General features: G+C 44.0%; 1 protein-coding gene across 1 annotated transcript in view; it reads right to left on the reverse strand.

The window, feature by feature from the left end:
• Positions 1-9,588: 9,588 nt before the first annotated feature.
• LOC142187076 (alpha-2-macroglobulin-like protein 1) overlaps positions 9,589-12,587 on the reverse strand; it is a 114,220-nt gene continuing 111,221 nt past the window's right edge. Inside the window, exon 35 of the mRNA XM_075261440.1 lies at positions 9,589-9,689. Within this exon, the coding sequence (XP_075117541.1) occupies positions 9,589-9,689 (101 nt within the window). The remainder of the gene's footprint in view (positions 9,690-12,587) is intronic.

Here is a 12,587-nt window from a genome sequence, read left to right on the forward strand (position 1 = left end):
AAATACACCGCTAATCACAGAGAAAAGACACCGCTAATCACACAGCAAATACACCGCTAATCACACAGCAAAGACACCGCTACTCACACAGCAAAGACACCGCTACTCACAGAGAAAATACACCGCTAATCAGAGAGAAAATACACCGCTACTCACAGAGAAAATACACCGCTACTCACAGAGAAAAGACACCGCTAATCACAGAGAAAAGACACCGCTAATGACGGAGAAAATACACCGCTAATCACAGAGAAAATACACCGCTAATCACAAAGAAAAGACACCGCTAATCACAGAGAAAATACACCGCTAATCACACAGCAAATACACCGCTAATCACAGAGAAAAGACACCGCTAATCACAGAGAAAATACACCGCTAATCACAGAGAAAATACACCGCTAATCACAGAGAAATGACACCGCTAATCACAGAGAAATGACACCGCTAATCACAGAGAAATGACACCGCTAATCACAGAGAAAATACACCGCTAATCACAGAGAAATGACACCGCTAATCACAGAGAAATGACACCGCTAATCACAGAGAAAATACACCGCTAATCACAGAGAAATGACACCGCTAATCACAGAGAAATGACACCGCTAATCACAGAGAAATGACACCGCTACTCACACAGCAAAGACACCGCTAATCACAGAGAAAAGACACCGCTAATCACAGAGAAAATACACCGCTACTCACACAGCAAAGACACCGCTAATCACACAGCAAATACACCGCTAATCACAGAGAAAATACACCGCTACTCACAGAGAAAATACACCGCTAATCACAGAGAAAATACACCGCTAATCACGGAGAAAAGACACCGCTAATCACAGAGAAAAGACACCGCTAATCACACAGCAAATACACCGCTAATCACACAGCAAAGACACCGCTAATCACACAGCAAATACACCGCTAATCACAGAGAAAAGACACCGCTAATCACACAGCAAATACACCGCTAATCACGGAGAAAAGACACCGCTACTCACAGAGAAAAGACACCGCTAATCACAGAGAAAATACACCGCTAATCACAGAGAAAATACACCGCTAATCACAGAGAAAAGACACCGCTAATCACAGAGAAAATACACCGCTAATCACACAGCAAATACACCGCTAATCACAGAGAAAAGACACCGCTAATCACAGAGAAAAGACACCGCTAATCACACAGCAAATACACCGCTAATCACGGAGAAAAGACACCGCTAATCACAGAGAAAATACACCGCTAATCACAGAGAAAATACACCGCTAATCACAGAGAAATGACACCGCTAATCACAGAGAAATGACACCGCTACTCACACAGCAAAGACACCGCTAATCACAGAGAAAAGACACCGCTACTCACAGAGAAAATACACCGCTAATCACAGAGAAAATACACCGCTAATCACAGAGAAAAGACACCGCTAATCACAGAGAAAAGACACCGCTAATCACGGAGAAAAGACACCGCTAATCACAGAGAAAATACACTGCTAATCACAGAGAAAATACACCGCTAATCACAGAGGAAATACACCGCTACTCACAGAGAAAATACACCGCTAATCACAGAGAAAAGACACCGCTACTCACAGAGAAAAGACACCGCTAATCACAGAGAAAAGACACCGCTAATCACAGAGAAAAGACACCGCTAATGACGGAGAAAATACACCGCTAATCACAGAGAAAAGACACCGCTACTCACAGAGAAAATACACCGCTAATCACAGAGAAAAGACACCGCTAATCACAGAGAAAAGACACCGCTAATGACGGAGAAAATACACCGCTAATCACAGAGAAAATACACCGCTAATCACAGAGAAAAGACACCGCAAATCACAGAGAAAAGACACCGCTAATCACAGAGAAAAGACACCGCTAATCACAGAGAAAAGACACCGCTAATCACAGAGAAAATACACCGCTAATCACAGAGAAAAGACACCGCTAATCACAGAGAAAAGACACCGCTAATCACAGAGAAAATACACCGCTAATCACACAGCAAATACACCGCTAATCACGGAGAAAAGACACCGCTACTCACAGAGAAAATACACCGCTAATCACAGAGAAAAGACACTGCTAATCACAGAGAAAATACACCGCTAATCAGAGAGAAAATACACCGCTACTCACAGAGAAAATACACCGCTAATCACAGAGAAAAGACACCGCTAATCACAGAGAAAAGACACCGCTAATCACACAGCAAATACACCGCTAATCACGGAGAAAAGACACCGCTACTCACAGAGAAAATACACCGCTACTCACACAGCAAAGACACCGCTAATCACAGAGAAAATACACCGCTAATCAGAGAGAAAATACACCGCTAGTCACAGAGAAAAGACACCGCTAATCACAGAGAAAAGACACCGCTAATCACAGAGAAAAGACACCGCTAATCACACAGCAAAGACACCGCTAATCACAGAGAAAATACACCGCTACTCACACAGCAAAGACACCGCTAATCACAGAGAAAATACACCGCTAATCACAGAGAAATGACACCGCTACTCACACAGCAAAGACACCGCTAATCACAGAGAAAATACACCGCTACTCACACAGCAAAGACACCGCTAATCACAGAGAAAATACACCGCTACTCACAGAGAAATGACACCGCTACTCACAGAGAAAAGACACTGCTAATCACAGAGAAAATACACCGCTAATCAGAGAAAATACACCGCTAATCACACAGCAAATACACCGCTAATCACGGAGAAAAGACACCGCTACTCACAGAGAAAATACACCGCTAATCACAGAGAAAAGACACTGCTAATCACAGAGAAAATACACCGCTAATCAGAGAGAAAATACACCGCTACTCACAGAGAAAATACACCGCTAATCACAGAGAAAAGACACCGCTAATCACAGAGAAAAGACACCGCTAATCACACAGCAAATACACCGCTAATCACGGAGAAAAGACACCGCTACTCACAGAGAAAATACACCGCTACTCACACAGCAAAGACACCGCTAATCACAGAGAAAATACACCGCTAATCAGAGAGAAAATACACCGCTAGTCACAGAGAAAAGACACCGCTAATCACAGAGAAAAGACACCGCTACTCACAGAGAAAATACACCGCTACTCACACAGCAAAGACACCGCTAATCACAGAGAAAATACACCGCTACTCACACAGCAAAGACACCGCTAATCACAGAGAAAATACACCGCTAATCACAGAGAAATGACACCGCTACTCACACAGCAAAGACACCGCTAATCACAGAGAAAATACACCGCTACTCACACAGCAAAGACACCGCTAATCACAGAGAAAATACACCGCTACTCACAGAGAAATGACACCGCTACTCACAGAGAAAAGACACTGCTAATCACAGAGAAAATACACCGCTAATCAGAGAGAAAATACACCGCTACTCACAGAGAAAATACACCGCTAATCACAGAGAAAAGACACCGCTAATCACAGAGAAAAGACACCGCTAATCACACAGCAAATACACCGCTAATCACGGAGAAAAGACACCGCTACTCACAGAGAAAATACACCGCTACTCACACAGCAAAGAACCGCTAATCACAGAGAAAATACACCGCTAATCAGAGAGAAAATACACCGCTAGTCACAGAGAAAATACACCGCTACTCACACAGCAAAGACACCGCTAATCACAGAGAAAATACACCGCTACTCACACAGCAAAGACACCGCTAATCACAGAGAAAATACACCGCTAATCACAGAGAAATGACACCGCTACTCACACAGCAAAGACACCGCTAATCACAGAGAAAATACACCGCTACTCACACAGCAAAGACACCGCTAATCACAGAGAAAATACACCGCTAATCACAGAGAAATGACACCGCTAATCACAGAGAAAATACACCGCTACTCACAGAGAAAATACACCGCTACTCACAGAGAAAATACACCGCTAATCACAGAGAAATGACACCGCTACTCACACATCAAAGACACCGCTAATCACAGAGAAAATACACCGCTAATCACAGAGAAAATACACCGCTAATCACAGAGAAATGACACCGCTAATCACAGAGAAAATACACCGCTACTCACAGAGAAAATACACCGCTACTCACAGAGAAAATACACCGCTAATCACAGAGAAAAGACACCGCAAATCACAGAGAAAATACACCGCTAATCACACAGCAAATACACCGCTAATCACAGAGGAAATACACCGCTAATCACAGAGAAAATACACCGCTAATCACAGAGAAAATACACCGCTAGTCACAGAGGAAATACACCGCTAATCACAGAGAAAATACACCGCTAATCACAGAGAAAATACACCGCTAATCACAGAGGAAATACACCGCTAATCACAGAGGAAATACACCGCTAATCACAGAGAAAATACACCGCTAGTCACAGAAAAAATACACCGCTAATCACAGAGAAAAGACACCGCTAATCACACAGCAAAGACACCGATAATCACAGAGAAAATACAAAGCTAATCACAGAGAAAATACACCACTAATCACACAGCAAAGGCACCGCTAATCACATAGAAAATACACCGCTACTCACAGAGAAAATACACCGCTAATCACAGAGAAAAGACACCGCAAATCACAGAGAAAAGACACCGCTAATCACAGAGAAAAGACACCGCTAATCACAGAGAAAATACACCGCTAATCACAGAGGAAATACACCGCTAATCACAGAGAAAAGACACCGCAAATCACAGAGAAAAGACACCGCTAATCACACAGCAAATACACCGCTAATCACGGAGAAAAGACACCGCTAATCACAGAGAAAATACACCGCTAATCACAGAGAAAAGACACCGCAAATCACAGAGGAAATACACCGCTAATCACAGAAAAGACACCGCTAATCACAGAGAAAAGACACCGCTAATCACAGAGAAAATACACCGCTAATTACAGAGGAAATACATCGCTAATCACAGAGAAAAGACACCGCAAATCACAGAGAAAAGACACCGCTAATCACACAGCAAATACACCGCTAATCACAGAGAAAAGACACCGCAAATCACAGAGGAAATACACCGCTAATCACAGAGAAAAGACACCGCAAATCACAGAGGAAATACACCGCTAATCACACAGCAAATACACCGCTAATCACAGAGAAAATACACCGCTAATCACACAGCAAATACATCGCTAATCACACAGCAAATACACCGCTAATCACAGAGAAAATACACCGCTAATCACACAGCAAATACACCGCTAATCACAGAGAAAAGACACCGCAAATCACAGAGGAAATACACCGCTAATCACAGAGAAAATACACCGCTAATCACAGAGAAAATACACCGCTAATCAGAGAGAAAATACACCGCTACTCACAGAGAAAAGACACCGCAAATCACAGAGGAAATACACCGCTAATCACAGAGGAAATACACCGCTAATCACAGAGAAAAGACACCGCAAATCACAGAGAAAAGACACCGCTAATCACACAGCAAATACACCGCTAATCACAGAGAAAATACACCGCTAATCACAGAGAAAATACACCGCTAATCACAGAGGAAATACACCGCTAATCACAGAGAAAATACACCGCTAATCACAGAGAAAATACACCGCTAATCACGGAGAAAAGACACCGCTAATCACAGAGGAAATACACCGCTACTCACAGAGAAAAGACACCGCTAATCACGGAGAAAAGACACCGCTAATCACAGAGGAAATACACCGCTAATCACAGAGAAAATACACCGCTAATCACGGAGAAAAGACACCGCTAATCACAGAGGAAATACACCGCTAATCACAGAGGAAATACACCGCTAATCACAGAGGAAATACACCGCTAATCACAGAGAAAATACACCGCTAATCACACAGCAAATACACCGCTAATCACAGAGAAAATACACCGCTAATCACAGAGAAAATACACCGCTAATCACACAGCAAATACACCGCTAATCACAGAGAAAATACACCGCTAATCACGGAGAAAAGACACCGCAAATCACAGAGGAAATACACTGCTAATCACAGAGGAAATACACCGCTAATCACAGAGAAAAGACACCGCTAATCACAGAGGAAATACACCGCTAATCACACAAATACACCGCTAATCACAGAGAAAATACACCGCTAATCACAGAGAAAATACACCGCTAATCACGGAGAAAATGCACCGCTAATCACAGAGAAAATACACCGCTAATCACAGAGAAAATACACCGCTAATCACAGAGAAAAGACACCGCAAATCACAGAGGAAATACACCGCTAATCAGAGAAAATACACCGCTAATCAAAGAGGAAATACACCGCAAATCACACAGCAAATACACCGCTAATCACACAGCAAATACACTGCTAATCACACAGCAAAGACACCGTTTATTAATAGTGATATGAGCTACAGGACTGAGCATACAGGGGGTGTTACTGGTGATGGCGGGGGGTCAGGAAGGGATCAATTTGTCTACATCAAAATAGGGGTGTCTTTGCATCATATTGTACTAGAACGATAGTAGGTATTGGTAGAAAATAACACCTGGTAAAATCAGGGACATTCAGAGTAATGCACAAGTTCCCCTGTGGTGGCGCTGTAAAGGATATTAAGCACCTAATGCAAAGATGCCCGGATTACAGATGACTACAGCACACTCATAATAAGCTGATCTGTGGGCACCCGACTAACGAAAGGCATTACCCAAGTGAACAACCAGTCAGGAAATAATATTATACATCTCTGAGGACTTAGGGAACTGAATACATGTTCTACATCCCTGAGGACTTAGGGAACTAACAACATGTTCTACATCCCTGAGGACTTAGGGAACTGAGTACATGTTCTACATCCCTGAGGACTTAGGGAACTAACAACATGTTCTACATCTCTGAGGACTTAGGGAACTGAATACATGTTCTACATCCCTGAGGACTTAGGGAACTGAGTACATGTTCTACATCCCTGAGGACTTAGGGAACTGAGTACATGTTCTACATCTCTGAGGACTTAGGGAACTGAATACATGTTCTACATCCCTGAGGACTTAGGGAACTAACAACATGTTCTACATCCCTGAGGACTTAGGGAACTGAGTACATGTTCTACATCCCTGAGGACTTAGGGAACTGAATACATGTTCTACATCTCTGAGGACTTAGGGAACTGAATACATGTTCTACATCTCTGAGGACTTAGGGAACTGAGTACATGTTCTACATCCCTTAGGACTTAGGGAACTAAGTACATGTTCTACATCCCTGAGGACTTAGGGAACTAACAACATGTTCTACATCTCTGAGGACTTAGGGAACTGAGTACATGTTCTACATCCCTGAGGACTTAGGGAACTGAGTACATGTTCTACATCCCTGAGGACTTAGGGAACTGAGTACATGTTCTACATCCCTGAGGACTTAGGGAACTGAGTACATGTTCTACATCTCTGAGGACTTAGGGAACTAACAACATGTTCTACATCTCTGAGGACTTAGGGAACTGAGTACATGTTCTACATCCCTGAGGACTTAGGGAACTGAGTACATGTTCTACATCCCTTAGGACTTAGGGAACTCAGTACATGTTCTACATCTCTGAGGACTTAGGGAACTCAGTACATGTTCTACATCTCTGAGGACTTAGGGAACTAACAACATGTTCTACATCTCTGAGGACTTAGGGAACTGAGTACATGTTCTACATCCCTGAGGACTTAGGGAACTGAGTACATGTTCTACATCCCTTAGGACTTAGGGAACTAAGTACATGTTCTACATCCCTGAGGACTTAGGGAACTCAGTACATGTTCTACATCTCTGAGGACTTAGGGAACTAACAACATGTTCTACATCTCTGAGGACTTAGGGAACTGAATACATGTTCTACATCCCTGAGGACTTAGGGAACTAACAACATGTTCTACATCCCTGAGGACTTAGGGAACTGAGTACATGTTCTACATCCCTGAGGACTTAGGGAACTAACAACATGTTCTACATCTCTGAGGACTTAGGGAACTGAATACATGTTCTACATCCCTGAGGACTTAGGGAACTGAGTACATGTTCTACATCCCTGAGGACTTAGGGAACTGAGTACATGTTCTACATCTCTGAGGACTTAGGGAACTAACAACATGTTCTACATCTCTGAGGACTTAGGGAACTGAGTACATGTTCTACATCCCTGAGGACTTAGGGAACTGAGTACATGTTCTACATCCCTGAGGACTTAGGGAACTGAGTACATGTTCTACATCCCTGAGGACTTAGGGAACTGAGTACATGTTCTACATCTCTGAGGACTTAGGGAACTAACAACATGTTCTACATCTCTGAGGACTTAGGGAACTGAGTACATGTTCTACATCCCTGAGGACTTAGGGAACTGAGTACATGTTCTACATCCCTTAGGACTTAGGGAACTCAGTACATGTTCTACATCTCTGAGGACTTAGGGAACTCAGTACATGTTCTACATCTCTGAGGACTTAGGGAACTGAGTACATGTTCTACATCCCTGAGGACTTAGGGAACTGAGTACATGTTCTACATCCCTTAGGACTTAGGGAACTAAGTACATGTTCTACATCCCTGAGGACTTAGGGAACTCAGTACATGTTCTACATCTCTGAGGACTTAGGGAACTAACAACATGTTCTACATCTCTGAGGACTTAGGGAACTGAATACATGTTCTACATCCCTGAGGACTTAGGGAACTAACAACATGTTCTACATCCCTGAGGACTTAGGGAACTGAGTACATGTTCTACATCCCTGAGGACTTAGGGAACTAACAACATGTTCTACATCTCTGAGGACTTAGGGAACTGAATACATGTTCTACATCCCTGAGGACTTAGGGAACTGAGTACATGTTCTACATCCCTGAGGACTTAGGGAACTGAGTACATGTTCTACATCTCTGAGGACTTAGGGAACTAACAACATGTTCTACATCTCTGAGGACTTAGGGAACTGAATACATGTTCTACATCCCTGAGGACTTAGGGAACTAACAACATGTTCTACATCCCTGAGGACTTAGGGAACTGAGTACATGTTCTACATCCCTGAGGACTTAGGGAACTGAATACATGTTCTACATCTCTGAGGACTTAGGGAACTGAGTACATGTTCTACATCCCTGAGGACTTAGGGAACTGAGTACATGTTCTACATCCCTGAGGACTTAGGGAACTGAGTACATGTTCTACATCCCTGAGGACTTAGGGAACTGAGTACATGTTCTACATCCCTGAGGACTTAGGGAACTGAGTACATGTTCTACATCTCTGAGGACTTAGGGAACTGAATACATGTTCTACATCTCTGAGGACTTAGGGAACTGAATACATGTTCTACATCCCTGAGGACTTAGGGAACTGAGTACATGTTCTACATCTCTGAGGACTTAGGGAACTGAATACATGTTCTACATCTCTGAGGACTTAGGGAACTGAATACATGTTCTACATCCCTGAGGACTTAGGGAACTGAGTACATGTTCTACATCCCTGAGGACTTAGGGAACTGAGTTCACATTCACTGAAATACCTACATCCTTATTCGTTCTTCAACAGAGGGGTTCAGGGTCACACATTTCAGACCCTCAGAAATTGTAAGTGATTTTAGGAAAGTTGGATGTCTGTGAGAAACTGCCGGCAGGTGGATGGACACAGTCAGGAATGAAAGGAGAATGGGGGAAAGTAAAGGTGGAGTGTAGGATGTGCAGATCCTAAATACAGAGGACAGACAAGTGGAATTCAAAAAGTCTGTAACTTTCTGAGGACCACGTGTCATGACCTGGTTGTTCGTATATGTTGGTGTGTGTGTTGGCTGGGGGTTTGATCCGGGCTCCTATGTTCTGCTGGTGGTTGCTTTGCCACTGGACCATCTGGTTTGGTATTGGGGTCAGTCCTCTGAGCATACTTGAGGTTCCAGGAATCGAACCTCAGGTGTTTAATATTGCCATCACCCTATGGGAGGATTCTGGGGCCTTTTTAAGGAAAAGGGCTGGCTCCACATGTTGCCGGTTTTCGTGGTTTACACCTTAGGATTCTTGGCTCTAGGAGGAGGATTGTTTTTGGTGATAGTTCCAACTGATTAGGAAGTGGTGTGAGAGTGGCCTGTTTGTATCTGGTTTGTTCCCTCACACTTCATCTCCACCCTGTCCTTCTGCTCTGTGTGTCTGGCACTTTCTTGTGGTTGGAGAGGTTTTGGGTTCCAGTGATTTGCCCCAGTCCTGTGTAACCCTTTCCTCTCCACTGTCCCTCTCCTCATTCTCTTGTTGTGTATTGTGTTGTGTTGCGTGTCCGTTGTCCAGCACATCCCATCCTGTTTGTTTGTCTGCAGCTGCCCCTTGGTTTCTGTAGGGGTGACCCCCTTAGTATCCCCAGTCCCTCGCTCTCCTATAGCTCTTGCCCTATCTGTCTGCTAGGTCTTCGTGCTAGAGAGCCAGGAGTTGTCGGGGCCAAGACTAGTTTGGGGACAGCCACCACCACCCGCAGGCAGGGCCTAGCCAGCCGCTGTAGTGCCAGGGAAAGTCTCCCTCCCCTGTTCCCTTAGCGGTGCAACCTGCAGTCCGGAATTTGGGTCTGGACTCAGACACGAACGTAACACCATGACCATGGATAATGACCTCACCTCCTTAACAATCCATCAAGTAGCTGCTAGTCATCTGCTCTGCTGCAAAAAAATAAAAGAAGACAAGTCAGGAGAGAGAGCGAGCGAGCGAGGCAAGCAAAAGAGCAGAGGGAGGTGGAAGGACAATGACTGATGAAAGCGGCTGACAACTAAGGACACTGTAAGAAGCTGTCTCAATCACTTCCTAGTGGTGACTGTATAATCTGTATGTAGTGAGCTCCCCCTAGTGGTGACTGTATAATCTGTATGTAGTGAGCTCCCCCTAGTGGTGACTGTATAATCTGTATGTAGTGAGCTCCCTCTAGTGGTGACTGTATAATCAGTATGTAGTGAGCTCCCTCTAGTGGTGACTGTATAATCTGTATGTAGTGAGCTCCTCCTAGTGGTGACTGTATAATCTGTATGTAGTGAGCTCTTCCTAGTGGTGACTGTATAATCTGTATGTAGTGAGCTCCCCCTAGTGGTGACTGTATAATCTGTATGTAGTGAGCTCCTCCTAGTGGTGACTGTATAATCTGTATGTAGTGAGCTCCCTCTAGTGGTGACTGTATAATCAGTATGTAGTGAGCTCCCCCTAGTGGTGACTGTATAATCTGTATGTAGTGAGCTCCTCCTAGTGGTGACTGTATAATCTGTATGTAGTGAGCTCCCCCTAGTGGTGACTGTATAATCTGTATGTAGTGAGCTCCCCCTAGTGGTGACTGTATAATCAGTATGTAGTGAGCTCCCCCTAGTGGTGACTGTATAATCTGTATGTAGTGAGCTCCCCCTAGTGGTGACTGTATAATCAGTATGTAGTGAGCTCCCCCTAGTGGTGACTGTATAATCTGTATGTAGTGAGCTCCCCCTAGTGGTGACTGTATAATCTGTATGTAGTGAGCTCCTCCTAGTGGTGACTGTATAATCTGTATGTAGTGAGCTCCTCCTAGTGGTGACTGTATAATCTGTATGTAGTGAGCTCCTCCTAGTGGTGACTGTATAATCTGTATGTAGTGAGCTCCTCCTAGTGGTGACTGTATAATCTGTATGTAGTGAGCTCTTCCTAGTGGTGACTGTATAATCTGTATGTAGTGAGCTCCCCCTAGTGGTGACTGTATAATCTGTATGTAGTGAGCTCCCCCTAGTGGTGACTGTATAATCTGTATGTAGTGAGCTCCCTCTAGTGGTGACTGTATAATCAGTATGTAGTGAGCTCCCCCTAGTGGTGACTGTATAATCTGTATGTAGTGAGCTCCTCCTAGTGGTGACTGTATAATCTGTATGTAGTGAGCTCCCCCTAGTGGTGACTGTATAATCTGTATGTAGTGAGCTCCCCCTAGTGGTGACTGTATAATCAGTATGTAGTGAGCTCCTCCTAGTGGTGACTGTATAATCTGTATGTAGTGAGCTCCCCCTAGTGGTGACTGTATAATCTGTATGTAGTGAGCTCCTCCTAGTGGTGACTGTATAATCTGTATGTAGTGAGCTCCCTCTAGTGGTGACTGTATAATCTGTATGTAGTGAGCTCCTCCTAGTGGTGACTGTATAATATGTATGTAGTGAGCTCCCCCTAGTGGTGACTGTATAATCTGTATGTAGTGAGCGCCTCCTAGTGGTGACTGTATAATCTGTATGTAGTGAGCTCCCCCTAGTGGTGACTGTATAATCTGTATGTAGTGAGCTCCCCCTAGTGGTGACTGTATAATCTGTATGTAGTGAGCTCCCCCTAGTGGTGACTGTATAATCTGTATGTAGTGAGCTCCTCCTAGTGGTGACTGTATAATCTGTATGTAGTGAGCTCCTCCTAGTGGTGACTGTATAATCTGTATGTAGTGAGCTCCCCCTAGTGGTGACTGTATAATCTGTATGTAGTGAGCTCCCTCTAGTGGTGACTGTATAATCTGTATGTAGTGAGCTCCTCCTAGTGGTGA

Source organism: Leptodactylus fuscus, unplaced genomic scaffold (genome assembly GCF_031893055.1).
Source record: "Leptodactylus fuscus isolate aLepFus1 unplaced genomic scaffold, aLepFus1.hap2 HAP2_SCAFFOLD_133, whole genome shotgun sequence".
Taxonomy (NCBI): domain Eukaryota; kingdom Metazoa; phylum Chordata; class Amphibia; order Anura; family Leptodactylidae; genus Leptodactylus; species Leptodactylus fuscus.